This window comes from Onychostruthus taczanowskii, unplaced genomic scaffold (assembly GCF_017590055.1).
Source record: "Onychostruthus taczanowskii isolate IOZ18803 unplaced genomic scaffold, ASM1759005v1 scaffold3, whole genome shotgun sequence".
Classification (NCBI taxonomy): Eukaryota; Metazoa; Chordata; class Aves; order Passeriformes; family Passeridae; genus Onychostruthus; species Onychostruthus taczanowskii.
In genome coordinates this window covers 3,757,685-3,776,145 of record NW_024500349.1, presented here as the reverse complement: position 1 = coordinate 3,776,145, position 18,461 = coordinate 3,757,685, and the positions used below count along the sequence as shown (strand labels likewise).

At 40.8% G+C, this 18,461-nt stretch overlaps 1 protein-coding gene across 1 annotated transcript; it reads left to right on the top strand.

Moving 5' to 3' along the window:
• Nucleotides 1-1,007: 1,007 nt before the first annotated feature.
• CLDN12 (claudin 12) lies at nucleotides 1,008-9,706 on the top strand. The gene is made up of 3 exons (XM_041408657.1): nucleotides 1,008-1,047; nucleotides 3,674-3,740; nucleotides 5,774-9,706. Exon 3 carries the CDS (start codon nucleotides 5,796-5,798, stop codon nucleotides 6,531-6,533), a length of 738 nt encoding a protein of 245 aa, XP_041264591.1. The 5' UTR covers nucleotides 1,008-1,047; nucleotides 3,674-3,740; nucleotides 5,774-5,795; the 3' UTR covers nucleotides 6,534-9,706.
• Nucleotides 9,707-18,461: the final 8,755 nt, after the last annotated feature.

The window sequence follows — 18,461 nt, the reverse complement described above, 5'->3', positions numbered from 1 at the left end:
ACTTTGCATGTCCTGTGGGCATCAGCAGAACCAAGGGGAATTTCTGATGGAGAAATTTTACGAGTTCTGCTGTTGTGACAGGCATTGGATTGTAGGGGGTTTGTTGATTTTAAGGATTTAAAGGAAAACACATATGAATGGCTACTAGGAAGTGACTTGTAGGAGCACTAAAAGCAAGACTGATTTGTAATGTTGGAGGTTTTTTTGACACCTGCTGGTGCCTACTGCAGTTATCGTAGTTGTATAAATCTTGATTCCAAATTCCTGTGCTCAGTTTGTGATTCCTCCTTTTATGGAGTTGTTGGGTTTATGTTACGTTTTGGTGAAGAATACTGCTTCTTCTCAACAGAGCTATACATTTTTGGAAATATTTAGTGTTCCAGATTTTGTATTACAAGAAGGCACACTCACATTTTACTTTGAAAAAAAATTTGAAGTCCTTTATTGTCAGGGTGTTTTGTACTTTAAAGCTATTAAATTGCTTGTAAAGCAAAATAACACTGAATACATTAAAGCCTTCTAGTTTGGTTTAGTTTTGTTTTGTAATATATGTATCATACCCTGCTTCTTTAAATTTTGTTAAAGCAGTCACTGGAAAGAAAGGTATGGTTTCTCATAATGCTTTTTTTTCCCATCATTGGTACTGGTTCTTACTGTGATTTTCCTCTAATTTTACTGTGTTTGGGGCTAGCATGCTTTCCCTAATGTTAAGAATAGGCTGTCAATAATTTTTGATACTCCATTTTACAGAATTACAGAATCAATTAGATTGGGAAAGATCTGTGAGATTTGAGTCCAGCCAATGACTGAACACCACCTTGTCAACTAGACCATGGCATTCATGGTCATTCATGGCATTCATTCATGCCATGTCCACTGTTTCCTTAAACACTTCTACCCTCTGCCTTCCTGGGCAGCCCATTACCCTTCCTGTGAAGAAATTCCTTGTGATGTCCAATCTGAATCTGCCCTGGTACAGATTGAGGACATCTCTTCTCATCCTGTCGCGGAGCGGCGGCCATGGCGCCTCCTGAGCGCGGCGGCAAGGTGAGCGGGCACGGCGAGCCCGGGCCCTGCGGCGCTTCCCGGCTCCCCCGCGAGTCCGGGATCGCTGTGCGGCAGGCTGCGAGCGCTGGCGCGGGCGGGGATCGGCGGTGCTCCCCGGGGGGACGCTGTGTGTTCGCTCCGTGCGTCCGCTGCTCTTTAGTGATAACATCACCCCTGAGCCTCCTTTTCTGCAGGCTGTTTCACAGCTGAAAATAGCATTTTGCTTTTCCGGACTTCGTGAACACCGGTGTTAACCTCACTCATTAAGGGGGCAGTGGGGGTGTGTTCGGACTAACAGGCAGCGTGGTTTGACCGGAGCTGTGCGCCGTGGGCCGTAGCTGCCTGCCGCAGTCGGCTTCCCCCCACCTGCGGTCAGCTGCCTTATCGCCGGGACGTGTTTCAGAGCAGCGGCGTTTCCGGCCCGGGCCGGCGGAGTTCTCCGTTCCCGCGGGCGCGGAGGGGCGGCCGGGAGCCGCGGCGCGCCGGGATCGGCCGGGCCCGCACGGGATCGTTAATTCTAACCCGTTACATCTATATTTAATTTTAAAAGGAGTTTTGTAGAACGTGGAACTGCATGATTGATTCCCAGAATTAAAATAAAAAAGACTGGTGGCAGTGGTTCTGAGCCAGTCCCTTGAAACTGGCGAGATGTAGGCCTCCAGTTTCTGGTGGCCAGTTAGCCAAAACTCGGGAAAAATTTTGAACTGCTCGTGTTGTTGTGGCTAGTTAGGCAACCGTTTGTGTTGATAAATTATACTGTGAGTTCTCTCCTACAGGGCTTTACTAAATAGTGATGCTTCCCAGACCATGGGCTTCTCCTGGCCATGCAAGGGAACAGAGCTGGTTTTACTAATTTCTGAATTATGTCTATAGTAAATGTCCTTTTTGTTGTCTTTTTAAATTTTTTTTAATCTTGTGGGCCTTTAACCACAGTTTTTAACCAGCTTCAGCCAGCATCTCTTGTTACAGCAGCATGGATCTTTAGAACAGGAGGTAAAAGCTGTCATTATTAAGGGGTGCTGTTAGGACTGGTAGCTTCTGTGGGTCAGATAGAAGGGCCTTTCACAGTACAGCTTTACAATCCTTGGCATGGAAGAAACTGAAGCCAAGAATCTAAGGCAAGGCAGGGTTTTATCTGGCCAAAGTGTGCTTTCTTCCCTTGGACAACTAGTTGACAAGTGGCTGAGGTCCCTAGTTATTCAACACCACCAGGAATAGATAAGAATCAGATGGACTAAAGAGAGGAAGAAAAAATCAAAATAAACTTCTTGTCTGCAGAAATGAGTTGGGTGTTGGGCAGTATTCCATAGCTGCTCTGTATCTGTTTATTACAACACAAGTTTCATCATTTAATGGGAAGGACTCCTGGGCTGGGCACAGCTCCCTCTGACAGCTTTGTTTGCCTGCAGTAATTTTCTATTTAATTATGTTGTTGTGGTTGTTCAAGGGTGTGAACCTGCAGAGGGAGGTCTGTATGTTTATCTTGGCTTCAGCTGCAAAATGCACCAAAGGCTTGAAAATTCATCAGTAATGTTAGTGAACAAAAGCTGCTGCTCCAAGCTGGGCGTCTGCAGTTGTGTCTTACATGCAATAGTATTCTTATTAATGAGTTTCCAAATCCGAAGCCTTCTTTCTCATTCAGTAAAAAAATCAGGGTTCATCACTGTGTTGTAAAGTTGTGTCTTACATGCAATAGTATTCTTATTAATGAGTTTCCAAATCCGAAGCCTTCTTTCTCATTCAGTGAAAAAGCAGGGTTCATCACTGTGTTGTAAAGCCTCTTTCTTGCATAGATAGTTTGATAGAAGGATTTCTTTGCTGCTTTTGTAGGTGATGGAGCCTATTCATATATTCATTTTATAATATTTCAGGGTTTGATATGGGTAGTTTAGAATAAACTCTGTCTTTGCACGTTAGCCCAACAATTTTGTCGGTAGGTTGTTACTTTTAACAGTTGCATACTGACATACTTGGAGGTCTGATGCTGTCCAGTAGTAAAATGATTTACCTATTTTGACCTGCAGATTTGATTTTGGGACTTAGATGTGGGGGTAGAAAATCCACAAGAGGATCTTTTCCTCTGGAAAAGCTGGGCAGCTGTTGAAAAGGCATTTCCAGTGTTTCCTGGTTTTCTCCAGTTTCCTTGAAACCTTCATGTGGAAGGCAGGAAGGAATAGAGACCCACAAGATATATAAACAATTTAGAGCTTGTCCTTTGTTTTCTGACATTAAGTAATCATTGCACCCTTTCCTCACTGCTGTTTAAGTGCAGCCTTGAACCTAACATCTGCAGTAATCATTTGGTATGACTTCTTACAGATTTTTTGCTAAAAACATTAAATTCAGGATGCAAACTCTGTGTCTTGGAATGCCCATGAGAGAAGCAGTTTTTTGCACCTTTGTCTTTTGAGATGAATAGATAGATAGCAAGCTCTGGAGAAAAAAAAATGAAGAAAGAAAAAAAAGTAGTTTGAATTGTGTTTTTTAAATAAGAGCCAATTGTAGAGGTGATGGAGTTGGCCTAATGCAAACATAACTGATACTCCTAATTCCTGAATTGCAATGTAAATGCTGTTGCTGAAATTGCATGAAACAAATGTGATGTCGACTCTGTTCTGTTTTTTAGATGCAGTAACACCTTTTTCCTGCTTATAGAAGTTGCTAAAGTTTCTGTTAGTTTGAGGACACTGCTGGTAAGTGCACTGAAGCCATCTAATTAAGACAACACCTCTTTTGTTACTGTCTTCATCAGGGATCTGAAGCTATAATTACAATCATAAAGCCAGAAGTACTTGCAAGATGGGATAGGTCTCCCCTGACGGAAGGGATGGTGGGTAATGTGCCTGTTTGCTGTAATCTGCTACTACAAATGAATTTTCAGAAACTGTAGGTTTCTGAAAATGGTCAGTCATGTGTTTATTCCAGCTGGTTCATACATAGCTCTGTCTTGGAGTATGCCCTGTCTGCATGGACGTTGTATCCAGGTAAAAGCAAGCTCTTTGTGGAAGAGCAAAAGCATCAAGCTTGAGGAGAACAAAATTTGATGCAATATTAGATTTACCCCTGAAGTTCATGTGTTAGAGTTCCATTTTCTTGCAAGTGGATTGTTTTGACCTTACTGAAGCTAGGGTTAAGCATCACGTTAAAATCGTCATAATGGAAATACTTCTCTGGTCCCTCTACCCAGGGGCTATCCTGTTAATGACCTGCCATCTGAAAAGTTTACTGCCATGGGAAGAGAAGCTTGCCCATGCTCAGCTGTCCTTAGCAACAATATAATGCTGTCTTTTTGACAAACAAGGTAGTTTTTTAGCATAAATGTGGTTGTCATTATTTCTTTCCAGAGTGCTTCTTTAGAATCTAGACAGTGATCAGCACTTAAATGAAAGTATCCACACTACAGTCCAGTTCTTCAGGGTTAGAGGGCATAAAATAATTGCCTAATGCTTTCTTAGGAAACAAATTGAACTTCCTTTGTCTATAAATCAATAGACTGCTGGCTAGCTGTATGGATTGATAATGCTTTTAGTGTGTTTCCATTATGCATGGGAATTCCTTACCTGATAACTGGAGCTGCCTTGTCATTGGATGTTTGCAAAAGGAGAGTGAGGGATCAGATGCAGTTGCCTTTTTGTTTGCAGCCATGTCTATAACCTTTCTGTGATACAGATACTCAGTTATTTGTATGTGCATTAAGCAGAACTTCTGGTACTTAAGGGATTGGTTTATGAGTTCAAACATTTGATAGATATGCACAGTGCAGTATAATGATTTGGAAGACATTTCAGAAGGAGTTTATAACTGAATGGTGCTCAGTAAGAATTTGCAAAGTATCTGTTCATTTTTAGGTACTATAATTCTTAGTGTCTGGCTTCAAGTACACTGGGGTAAATGTTCAAAGTCTGTTATGTATTAGGCTTCTTTGATATATCTTGGTCATGCAGAGAAGGGATAACTGATAACTTGAATTGGGTCTTTTTTTTTAAGTTTTTGTTTGTTTTGTAAAGGCCCATCATTGCGACTGTTTCTCAGCATCTCTGGAGACAAGAGGCTATAGTAGGTATGCAGACCGTGGTTATATTGAAAAGGAAGCTGTATTAACACCTCTGGAATGGAAAATGTGAAAGCTGAAAAGTCATCTGCTTTCTGTAGTTGTTTGTGTACTTGGACACTTGATTCTGAAAGGCAGGAGTAGTGTGGCAGGTTGAAAAATTCATAGTAAGTTACTCAACAGAGCCTCCACCACTCTCACAGCTCTTGTCAACAGTTTGGCCTATATAAAATGAGTATAACTGCCTACATATGCATTCCCTGCCAGTCTAATGATGCAGCAACTCCCTTTTACTCACGCAGCAGCATGGTAGGACTGAGCATGTGCTCTGATATTGTATCTGCGCTAAAGACAGGGAGTTGCCAGTTGAGGACAGGTGAACTTAAATCGTGGTTGTGTAGACTCACACATTCAAATGTGCTTCTTTCTCATCTTGAACACAGCAACTTCAACAGTCTGTCAGCTGAGAAGTCTGTGAAATAACCTGACATTTCATTAAAGCATGAATTTAGTGGTTTTTAAGACAGTGTTACCACTGTCTTAAGCGTGTCAGACAAAGAAGGTGCCACGGAGTTAGTGCCTACTAGCTGTCATCTAAGTTTATTAAAATCAAAAATCAACTGTAGATAGTCCTGTGTCCATAGTTTTCATTTATATTTTTCTTTTTAATTGCAGGAAATAACCTCTGTGGGCAAATATGGGCTGCAGGGATGTTCATGCAGCGACCGTACTGGCCTTCCTCAGTGGAACAGCCTCAGTAGCTGGGCTCCTTGCAGCAGTTCTGCTTCCAAACTGGAGGCAGATGAGACTGTACACATACAACAAGAACGAGAGGAATGTGACCGTTTACACTGGACTCTGGATTAAGTGTGCGCGCTTTGATGGGAGCAGAGACTGTGTGATCTATGACCCACAGTGGTACACAGCTGTCGATCAGCTGGATTTGCGTGTTCTTCAGTTTGCCCTTCCTCTGAGTATGTTTACTGCTGTCTCAGCTCTGTTCCTCTGCATGATTGGCATGTGTAACACGGCCTTTGTATCGAGCGTGCCAAATGTCAAACTGGCCAAGTGCCTGGTAAACAGCGCAGGCTGCCATCTCGTGGCCGGCCTCTTGTTCCTGCTTGCCTGTGCCATTTGTCTCACTCCGTCCATCTGGGTCATTTTTTATAACAATTATCTGAACAGAAAATACGAGCCCATCTTCAGCTTTGACATCTCTGTATTTATTGCCATTGCCAGTGCTGGCGGTCTGTTTTTCACTTCCATCCTGCTGTTCCTGTGGTACTGTGCATGCAAAAGCCTCCCTTCTCCCTTCTGGCAGCCCCTGTATTCCCACGCCCCCAGCATGCACAGCTATGCCTCTCAGCCCTACTCCGCACGTTCTCGCCTCTCTGCCGTAGAAATTGACATTCCTGTTGTGACACATTCATCTTAAGGAGACAAAGCCTTGGAAGCCAAGCTCTTGTGCTCGTTCAAGCCATGAAAATTGCAGGCTTGATTCTCTGTGCTGCCATGCACTGAGCATAATTCTTTGTAAGGTCAAGTTTCCCAAGGCGCAAAGCCGTGGAGGCCCGAGTTCAGCAAGTCTGTTGCTGTTCTGGTCTGTTTGTTTTTCTTGACCACCTTTCCTTTTTTTCCTTATTTTTTTGGCTCTGAGCTCACTACAGTCGCAGTTGCTGCTAATGCTGGAACAGTACACTAACAATTGTATGCATCCATCATTTTGCTTGCTGATGTCAAAGGAAGTGTGAACGTCTTGGAAATTTGATAAGCTATTCCTAGATTCCTATCTCATTGTAAGACCCTTGCACCCGTGTATTGTCCAGATGCAGGCAATAGAAGTGGGTGTAGGGGATTCACTGAGTTTATTGTTCATCCAGACCCACACATTGTAATATGTGATGTCTGAAAAGGGTATTTGGCAGACTAATTCTGTTCTGTGCACTGTTCTTTGTTTTTCACTGTACACACAAACAGATACCTGCTTTGGAACTTCTGTAACAGAATTAGTGCCAAATTACCCTTTATTTTCAAAGTAGCTGTCAGAAGGAATAAAACTGCTTTAACTAAGAATGTTGTTCTATGCTGTAATAGCATTTTGTGAATTACTGGAGGCTAGAAATCTTTTGTGAATTTTATTTCTAGTCTGTTTTTTACTGAGTTAGCAAATTCATTAGATCTATTTTGTGATTAAAACTAAAAACACTACTATTTAAAAATTGTGATTAGAACTTTGAATGTTTTATTTGGAGGCCTTCTTAAAAATGGAATTTCAAGTATGATATAAAGTGTTCAGTTCTGGAGAGAAGTGTCACTCACTGCAAAAAGGGTTAGGAAAATCATAAAGAATTCTAAAGACTATGAAAGAGTCTTTTGAAACACTGTATACAAGTTATAACAACATCTCTCTGAAAAAGGAATTATAACCCTGGGGAGAGATTTGTTAATCTAGATGTTTCTTAAAAATGTATATACAAGGAACAATGAGCTTGTGGTTTTTTTCAGAGTTGATCTTTATGGATGATGGACTTTTCAAGTTGTAGCTTATTTCATTACTGATCAAGACTTAACCTTTTCAGCCTGGTTCTTTAACACCTTTCAAAATCCAGTTATTTCCCCTGCTGCCACCTCATAAATGCAGAAAGTTTCCTATTCCTATTTTTCGTAAGATGAGATTTTGAATAACTTTTGAGCTTCACCATGTAGTTCTACAAGGATGAGGAGGGATTGTAAATTCCCAACCTGGGATGTCTTTAAATCACTTTTTGCCTTCTAAAATACAGAGCAGCAGATGAGCCCTAAGGATCCAAGCTCTTCAATATGGGCTTTGACATTACTTGAAAATTTCATGACAGTGAGTTGAAGAGTGCTGTAATTAAAGCAAGCATTTGATTCTCTCAGGTTTTGGTAAATTGAGATCTTATGTTTAGGATGTCATCCCAGTAAGGAAAGCTGCTTTGATTGGTGGCATTCTGGAGCTTAGTGGATATTTGCACTTCATTAATCCCAGAATAAATTTGTTTTTCAAAAAAAAAAAGAAATAAATTTATTTAATTCCAGTTCTGAAAATTCATCCAAGGTCTTGAAAACCATTTAGTTTCCTCCTCTAGGTGTTAGAAATAGAAACAAGTACTGTAATGGGCAAATATTGGTCTGTTAAAATTTGTGAAATAACAGTATGCAAAGAAAGATTGTGTTTTAGTTGGCAGATCTCAGACTTCAGTGGACTGAGGGAGGAAGCTACCTCTATCATAATTCCCAGCATAGTCAGTAAAGTGGCAGGCCTTTAACACGGTGCTTGATTTAACAGCAGTCTTAAGGAACTAACACTGCAGACAATACAGAATATGTAAGGAGATATGCCTCTAAAGGCCTAAATATGATACCTTTATATTTACAGGGTATGAGAGTATGAAGTATCTTTTTAAATCAGATCATGACATGCGAGCCAGATTTTTTTCTTCAAAACTGAACTTGGCTTTACTGTTAGTCTCGTTGTCAAACACTGTTGCTCGTTTAGCTGCCCATATCCTTTAATGCCTTGTAAAGTCAAAGTAAAGGGGCCACTGGTTTGTGATTTAATGTCATCTTGCTTCTGCATCACTTCAGTGTCTTTTCTTCTTTGTGCCTTGCTTCAGTTATGAGTTGGCCAGTAAATGTTACAGTCAGCATTTGATACACTCTTTGAGCCTAAATTTGCAAAGCATTTTGATCATTTGTTACAGTTGATGAATGTGTCTCTTGGTGACTTAAAAAGGAGCTGAATTTTCAGCATCTCCAGAAGAAGAATGACAGCCTGGCAAACTGTTGCTTTCTACAAGAATATACGTTTGGCCAGTGTTGTTTTCTGTGCACTTTAATAGCAGATGTCTCTGACAGCTCTTTTGTTTTCTGACTTGGATTTTTATGCACAGAACTTTTAATTAGTATTTGCTTCTGCCTAAGCTGATAACTTGTTGGTTTGAAAATTATGTCTTTCCAAAAGCCAGAGATGAATGAGTTACGAAAAGTGGGGCTCCAGAAGATAATGGATTCCAGCATAGGTTTCAGTCAGCAAAAGGACTGTTGCATCATGTTCTATCTCAGAAGCATAGCTGGTTTTCTTTCATCAGTGCTGTTAACATGTTTCTGCTGGATCCTAAGTGAAATTACCTGGAAGTGCTGTGCTGTATTTCCTTTGTTACAGAAAAATATGGTTAACCTGTGACACTTGGAGCTGAGTGCCACTCCAGTGTTTTTATTTTTTGCTAAGGTTGCCATCGTGCCCACACCAGGGCTGGGGAGTGACAGGCCTCCCTGGAGTGGGAGAGAGCACATGTGTCCTGCAGGTATGTCTGCCAAGGAACAGCCTTTGGGGAGCAGTTAGCACCCCTGCCTCTGACCAGCTGCACCTTCCTGGGCTCTCCTGTGTGCAGGACAAGCACTTGGGGTCTTGAACAGAAAGATTTTAATTTGTAGCTTGTGCAGTAAAGGTTGGGTGCTCTGGGATTACAGGAACCTGTCTTTTTTCAAGTAGTTCCTGTCCAATTTCTTTCAATTGTGTTAAGTGTTCGTTCTTTTTATGTGAAACAGAAGATATGTATTTTTAATAAAAGAGTCTCATACAGATACAGTTTTTTTTGATTAATTTTATTGAAAACAGTAGCTACTAGAATATGAAAGACTTTACCTTTCAATATTGATCACCAGACTATTTCAGATGCCTTAAAATGTGTATACACAGGTTTAAAATATGTATACTGCATTTTAGATGTGTAATGTTACAGGACTTCTGCTTTGAGCAAAACAAAATAATATTTAAAAGCATCACAAAACCCCAAACCACCCCTTCTGAAAAGTGGGGATAAGCCAAACTCCTATTCTCCCATCTGCTGTGCAGGATGTGCTGTCAGCTGGAGAATATGCTGTCTCCTGACCTGTGAAAGTCATTTGGGCATCCCAGGGACTTGTGGCACTCTGGAAGGATGATAGTGGTTGTTGATGCTTCACTTCTGTTGTGTGCTGCTCCTGGCTACTACAGCTCAGCAGGGTTATGGTGACTCTGCTGAGCTGTGGAATCCTCTGAATCCTTCCACCTCAGGGAAATCCCCAGGGCATTGCCTGGGATAGGCATACCATAGAGTTTTCCCCACCAAGGTGGACAGAAAGGACTTCCCCCGTGGAGTCTTGCACAATATCATGATCCACCCCTATTCCTTTCCCCATATGTCCCAAATTCTCGTCGTTTCTCCTTTGCCTGTTTCCTAATTGGTTGTGGTAACCCTGGTGGCCAGCCCCCTTCAGCCCACTGGCCACTGACCCCATACTTACCCTTGTGCACAGCACACGGTCTCGTCTTTTGACCCTGGTTTCCCTTTGGTGTGGGGATGCAATAAACGTCGCTGGAGCTGGCCATACAAAAGGCCCTTTGGCCTCTTCGCTGAGCTAGCTGTGGTGAGTGTGGTGTGTGGACTTGACTGCCTTGCCTGAATGCTTCCCCAGGTGGCTTTTCCACAGGAGAGGCGTACTGGGGAACAGCTATAGGTAGCAGCAACCACCTTCGAAACCCACACTGCTACACTGAGCCTTTCCCCATTGTTAAGGGGCAAAATACAAAAACCCATTGAGTGCTAAAAATGCTGATACCATAGAAAACCTGAATTATTTTGCAGAATAGAGTGACACTTGCTAGTAATTCCTCAGGATTTCTAGTCTTCTCAGCTGGCATTCTAGGAGATTGGGGTTTTATCTGGTTTGGGAAATAGTTTGTATGAGAACTGTTCTTGTGCAGTAGGCACAGTAAAAAGCAGTTTTCAGTACCACAACTCATTTGAGGGGGTGGAAAAATGATTTTATAATCTCTGCTTCAGTGGGTTCATTTCCTCCTTTGCTGTCACTTTCAGACAGGCCTGCTCTCTCTCTTTGAGCTGGTATAAACCTAGGGGCTGATTGGATGTTGGCATAAATACTGGGACACGGAGAACTCAGTTTCTTCCAAAATGTGGGAGTCACTAATTTTTTTCGTATTAAAATTCCTAAAAAACTACTCCACCTATATGTGCTCATTGGAAACAAACGTCTTAGCAGGTTTTTCCTTTGTTTTATTCACAGGACTTGAGTTCACATGTGTGGTTCATTAGATGTGTAATGTTACTTATCCCTTCATGTACCTACTAAGCAGTAGTGCACTTCAGAAGCAACATAAGCTTTCCTGTAAGATTTTTGTTCCACTGCGGCACCATTATTCATCAAGAGGGACATACAGAGGCCTCATTGGAGGATAAGAAGTTTTTACTGTTTTGAAAACTTTTTGTCTATGTACCAAAGAGTCAATTTGGTTACTCAGGTATTAGGCTGGGCAGTATGGGGCCCTTGTCTTCTGGGTGTGGCAGCTGCAAGGAGATGTAAAGGCTGAGAAAGAGCAGTAGAAATTGTGGTGAGCTGTAGTGTATGAGTTACTCATTGTTTTGAGGAGAGAGACCAGACAACTGGAATTCCAAGAGCTGTTGTTGTCCTAATTTCTGTTCTAACAAAGAGGAAAAATATGTAATGAAAGCTCTAAGTATTTTAATAAACTTTACTCAACATCCAAGGCTCCTAGAGGAATATAAACAAACTTGGAAAACACAGCATGCAAGAACTGCCCAGGCAGGATGTGTCCTTGGGGACCACAGGCATTAACTCAAGTGTTCAGTATCATTTCTTAGCTATATGCCACACCTGCTGTGTAGCCATCACTGCCAAGGCTGACATTTCAGCACCAAAGCTTGGTGCTCTCCAGTCTCTCTGTGGCCTTATCACCCCATATTACAGCACTTCCATCAGTCAGAGGGTCTGTAACATTGACACTGCTCTAGTTTTTTTGCCAAAGCCACAATATATTTATAAGCAAATGTATAAGATCATTTACAAATTCACGTTGGAATTTAAATAAAGACTAGCAGTTATGTCAAAAATAAGTTGTTTCCTAAACAGGTCCTGGATCTATTTTATGTTACTGCAGACCCTTTGTGACCTACTATTCAAGGGGCTTCAACATGTGATTTTTATGATGGGCTTAAGCAGATGTAAATATAGTCTGCTACTGGGAGATGAAATCATGCCTTATTGCTTCTTTTGCTATTTATTTTTTCTGCTTATTTAGTTTTCAGCCCCCCAGGTGGCTAATCTGGTCTGTCTCCTGGTCACAAGCTCTACTGCCAAACAAAGGAGGCAGTGGAAGAAGGGTAAGATGGCAGTCTTAGGTTGATTCTTCATGAATCCTTACTTCGATACCTTTGTTTTCTCACTTAGTGAGCAATTTGCAAAAGAAAGATTCTGTTAATCTGAAGAAAATTTAAGGTGGTTTGTGTTTATCAGTTGTAGGGGTTGTTGAAAAGTGCTACATTTGGAGAAAAAACACAGAACATTTATTAGCAAGGCAAAAAAGATTCACGTTTCAAAACATTTCAAAGTTTGTTCCTTTCATTTCATCCTAATTCACTAAGAAAAACAGTATGGCAAGAAAAAAAGGTAATGAAGCACAAAATGGAGTTGACTTCTATTGAATTTGAAGATCACACTGCTTCAGACTATGTATGTATGCAGAAACTGATGATGATATTAGTAAGAAAGGAGCTAATTTTTTTAGTAGATTAATAGTGCCAGATAGCAAGGTATTTACACTGGTTTATAGGTTAGATGTGAATAGTTTAGTGTTATCTCTAGAGACTCGGCACCATAGATTACTCTCATTCCACTGTTTTGACTCTTTAATCAAGTCAGCAACTTGCTCAGGTTCTTTCTACTGTTTTGCTATGGTGTTCTGTAGACAGGCTGAATTTCCCAGCAAAACTGTCGTCTCAGGAAGCAGCCGGAAGGAATTGCATTCTCACAAAATGGGCTTAGTGGAAGGTATGTTTTCTACAGTACAGCTTCAGGTAAGTGAGATTGCACAAATTTAGCTACTTTCTGTTGATGCCTCTTCTGTTTGATTCAATTATACATGTCCCAGGGAATACAAGTCCAGTTATCATAAAAACATACCTTTCTGCTCTTTGTTAGGCTTGTGGTGGGGGCACCTTCGGATCTAACTTGTTACTTGTAATTCTGACCAAATGCTGTTGACCTCCACAGCTGCAGAAGTGAGGACATTTCCCTTGCAAATACTTGGGAGAGTCAGCTGGGAAAGCTCTGCAAGCTTGATGGCACACTGGGACACTGGCAGCCACACACAAAGTTTCTGGTGCTGTGGCTAAGCTGAGATGCTGGTGGGGCTTTCAGCAGTTCCTGTGTCAGCTCTTATGGAGCTCATCAGTCATTAAGCTGCAGCAGTCCCAGTTAGTTTGCATATACAATTTGAAATGCTGCGTGTCTGCACCTTAATTAGCTGAGGAGTTATGAGAACCCTGAGAACCGCTAGTCTTGGCGGGTGATGCCTGCATGCCTCGCTTGAGAAGTCCTCTGGGAGCTGTAATTCTCTCAGGCTCTCAGCACTAATCTACTTAGAGCTGCTATAGAAGATCTTGAACACTTGGCATAACAGAATTTGCTCAGAGTGAATTTCACTGCTCATGGTAAGATTCAAACACATCACAAACACTTTTTGGTTTGAAACTCACTAACTCAAAAAGGTCTTATTAGACATATAACATGAAAACAACATGATTTGATAAAATATGCCTCTGAGCTTCCTGTGTGTGCATACAAAAGTACTAAAACCCTGCAACTTTTGACCCTCCAGTCAGCCCAAGAAAGTAGATTACCATTTCTAGAGAAGAAAGGTTGCCTTTGATGGTTTCTGTCCCTAGCAAATTGTCCTTTTCTTCTAAGAGCCTTTCTGTACACCATAACTGTCTTTGTTTCATGGACGGTTTCATTTCCTAAAGAATTTCAGAGTCCTTCTCCTGCTTTCCTTGCATGGGCAAGTCAGTTCTGTGGGTACAGAAGTCCACAGCAGCCCTCCAGGAACCATTTTTTACAAGACAATATCTCAGGTGACATCTCATTCTTTTTGTAGTGCCCCAAAGATGGCATAAGGGCTACAGAAGCTCCTGTATCGTCTGTCAAAGATAGCATAAGCCTAGATTTGCTTGAATATTATAGTAATTTAGCAAACTAAAATTGGTCATGGTTCCTGGGTTGGTTCTGGAAAATATTTTTCTTACAGCTATTTTTACAATGTTTTGCATTTCATCTTGATATTAGCCTTTACTGAAATACTTCAACACATTTTCTTGAGTTTATTTCTGGCTCTGGTGTCACATCTTTCTAACAGAATTAAACACAAGTTCCTAATGGTAGAGAGCTATCAATTTGTTTTCTTGAGCTCTTAAAGTTTCCTCTATGGCTTTAAATTATTATTACAATTCCTGAAAATATTGTCTGTGTCCACTACTGTGTCTGTTGTGTGTCTTATCACTTGTCGAAAGTGCACAACTCTGGCTGGACATAAGAAGGGAGAATGTAGGATAAGGCAGGATTTCCTTTTCCGTTGGCACAGGCATGGAGGAAAGTATCAGAAATTTGGACACAGAGTTTAAACTGGAAATCCCCACTCAGTACATGACCCCTCTATAAACAAGTCTGTCACCTACTGCCTAGAAAGAAACTATCTATAAATCAAAATAAGAATTTGATCACAGTTGTGTTGAAAATATCTCAGAGGTAAAGGCAGACATTTGTAAACTCCCAGATTCCCAACATTACAGTTCAATAGCACAGGTAAGGAGATTTGGATAGGATGCTGTGTTCATGGGAACATTCGTAAAGCTGCAACTTTCTAAAACAGTAGTTACCTGCTTTGGTTAACACAGGTGAGTGTATATTGTGAAACTAAGCAGGGTAATCAACATTATCTTCTCTGTACCTTAATTTCTTCAAAGGAGCAACATATAAGTACTTGCTACAGCCAAAATTCCAGATGAGGTAATTTGGGGATGTGTGCTGGAATGATACATTCCCATTTTTAAATAAGGCTGGCAATTTTATATTGCATATGACAGAAGGGATTCCTTTTCTGTGATGGTGTAGAACTGGCATTACATAAAATTCCTGGGCAATAATTAGATACAGATATTATTTCTTAATTGGTCTGAATTAAACTGATGGAGGGAGGAAGATAGCCCAAAGCCACAACAGGATGTTTTGGTATTAGGAATCTTGAATTACTTAAGTTGATCCAAGAAGCAAATTATATTAACACTTTGTATTGCAAAAAACCGGAACAGAGATATATGAGATCTCAGTACTAGTTTTTGCATAGCTATATGGCATTCTGAACCAAATCCAAGTCTGCAGCAGGGGAAAGAAAAGCTGAAGTGCTGACAAGGACGGAAATGCCAGTATTAGGGAAAAGATCTGATGTCCAACTGAAACAGTCTGTTAACGCATATGATATAGATTGTGAATGCCAAGAGAAAATCTGGTCCTCTCACAGTTTATAAAATGGACTAAATAAGAGCAGCTGTGTGGGTAAATAATTATCCCATACTTTGGCATTAAAATGTTTATAGGAATCTGCCTTTTGTTGATGGAGTGACAAAACTATGTTTTGTCCTCTTAAAAAGGAAATAAGCTTAGAAGTTTCCCTCTTTAATTAGGTGAAAAGGCATCTCATAGGACTTGGGAGACTTCACCTCAAAGTTAAGGGTAGCTAAGTGGAGAGAAGCCAAAAAGTTCCACCTGAGCAATTTCTAGAAAAAGAAGAGAACAAAGAAACTAATCGCTTTTGTGAGGTGTTTTACTAGGGGCAGGAGGGTTTCTTGCATTTATATCGGTTTTTCTCTGTAAAGAGTTTGTTATTTTGCCTTTTATTAAAATCTTTTTGTTTCCAACACTACCACAGAAGCCACACTGCTAATTTTATGCCTTCTAAGGTAGCTGAGCTATCCTGGATGTGAAATATATCTCTCAAGAGCTTATGAGACCTGGCTCGAGGAGACTCATATTTCAAATGTTGGCTGATTTTTACCAGTTTTTTGACAACAGAAGTCTTTCAGATGCAAGATAAGTCCTGGGAAATAACAGCCAAAGGATATTATCTGTCAGTTTGTTAAAGCAGTAGCTTAAATCAAGTGGGGTTAGTAATTTCTGGAATGCAACAGAACCCTTCTTTTGTTGGGCTGTTGTTTTGTGACTCTCCCGTTTACCTTACCCCTAGTGACTGTTGACTACAATGTCTCTCTTGCCCAGCTATGACTGAGGCAAGACATAATAAAGAAAAGCCAATGATAAATACAAAACATGCAATTAAGTATCATTACATTAATTCTGGGAAAAAGTGCAGAATCTTGGAAACAGATTTCTCAAGAGAGCAAGAGCAATTTAAAACAGCATGATCTGCATGGCATTATATCCATGTTCCCAGGAAAAACCTGTGCTCAGTTAAATCTCAAGACAGACCCACAGGAAATCACAGGCTGCCTATCTTATTTCACAGCTGGATGCCGTTCTGCAAGGTTTTAATTACAGAGGTGCTGTGGCAAGAGCTTTGGTATCTGTTTAGTGTGAGACATATGGATGAAAGTCAAGCTGTCCTTCAGTTGTAATTGTGGTGAAGCTGGGTCTTAGGGGTGCCCCAAACTCCTTAATTCCCTGGGTGCTCCAGGAATTCCTCAGCTAGCCCCTGCACAGCTGAGCAAAGGCAATGTGATAGCTCACAATAAAAGGATCTGACTAACTATTACAAAAGATTTTCAGGTGACGAATTCAGACAGTCCTGGGGGTTCCTCCCAAGCAGCTCCTGCTGGTTCCAAGACAAATTTCTACAACTGAATTTGTCCCATAACCTCCTGGGTGAAGAATCTGGCCCTTTCAGACCCTCCTGGTGGTTTCTGCTGCAGAACTGATGGGATTGCATGCAGGTAGGATGCATGCAAATTTTAGAAACTGTTCTTGTAAATACAGACATGGTCACACAGGGCAGTCTTTTTGCACATAGTATAGCAAGAGGTTTTAGTTTAAAGTACTCTATGACAATGGATAATGCACATGCTGAAGTAGTCACACAGGGTCAGGAGCCAGCTGGCAGGAGAGAGAATTGAGAATTGAGCAGAGAAGCAGTTAAGGGATCTCCCCTGCCCCAGCGACTCCTGTCACTGCCCGAACTGCAACCAACCCACCTGTTTGGGGATCTGAGCAATAGCCTATGCCAAGGGCCCAGACACTATTTTTCTTGAAAACTGTCCATTTTTAATGCAACACTACTCAGCCAGAAACCAAATCAGCCCTGCCATTGAAGAAATGCTGATTTTACCAATTAGTCTTTGTCTAAATATGTCCAATGCTTTCCAAAATAAATTAGTCAGCCCTTCTAGGAGGGATCAGTTTGGTACATGATATATTAGAAAATTCATTACTCTATCTTTTTTGAAATATTAGTGAGGACTAAATGTTAACAGCTGTTTATGCACTGTCAGATTTGACTGGCAGTGCATTTTAGTTTGAAATACAAGTTTGAAGCACTGGCTTTTCATTTTGGTGATAGTAGCATTACAACAAATCTAACCAGAGACTATAATTCAATTTGACTGAAATTCAGTACTAATAACCATTCTACAGAACAGTGCACATAAAGCTATTCTCAACTATTCCTTTAAAAAACAACTTTATGTCAGAAAAACATGTAGGTCAGAAATCAAGAATTTTCACTATATGCCTTTTATCATGAGACTAGTATTTTTATCTCTCAGTATAACCACAAGATAATTGAGTAATTATGCAGATACTCTTCTTTTTCAGAAGTATGTTTATTCCCAAAACATTGTGTGTGGTCACCTAAGTACTGTGCAGTGAAAATAAAGGAACATCAGCTGCTACCAGCACCCTTAGCAGAGACATTGAACTGCTCCAGTGTATTCCTCTACGCTATTCCTCTTTGCAAGCAAAAACTCACTGTGGGTGCAAGTCTTACTTCCATGACAGCAAAACCCCGCATCAGCTGAGGAGACTGACTGTCCCAGCAGTGTTCAGCTGATCATGTCTGAATTTAATAATACTATTTAACAGCCAGTCTCTGGTTTAATCCCAGGGTTTGTCTGAAAGCTGAAATTGGGCTGTTGCATTTATAGCAAACCCACAAAAACCTTGAATAAACCTTGCTCTGACCTCTGCAAATGTCTGCTATCTGTGTATTTGCAGGACCAGAGCTGGGTTATGATACTTCCTACTTCTACTTATTAGCACCTCCAAGAGATCTGTTTCACCAAATATTATTTATGGAAGGTTGGTTATTATATTACAGAAGGTGTACATTGACCTGGAAGACCTATTTTTCTGCATCTGACCTTGAGAAATAGTCTGAACTCATAGTTGCACATTTTGCTCTGTAAGATAGTATTATTAATATTTTTCAGAAGATAGTTGTAGAAACCATTTTATTAAAATCTGAATAGACTCTTAAGGA

What these genes read in the sequence shown, in the direction of transcription:
- CLDN12 (XM_041408657.1), top strand. Translation starts at nt 5,796, where the DNA reads ATGGGCTGCAGGGATGTTCATGCAGCGACCGTACTGGCCTTCCTCAGT.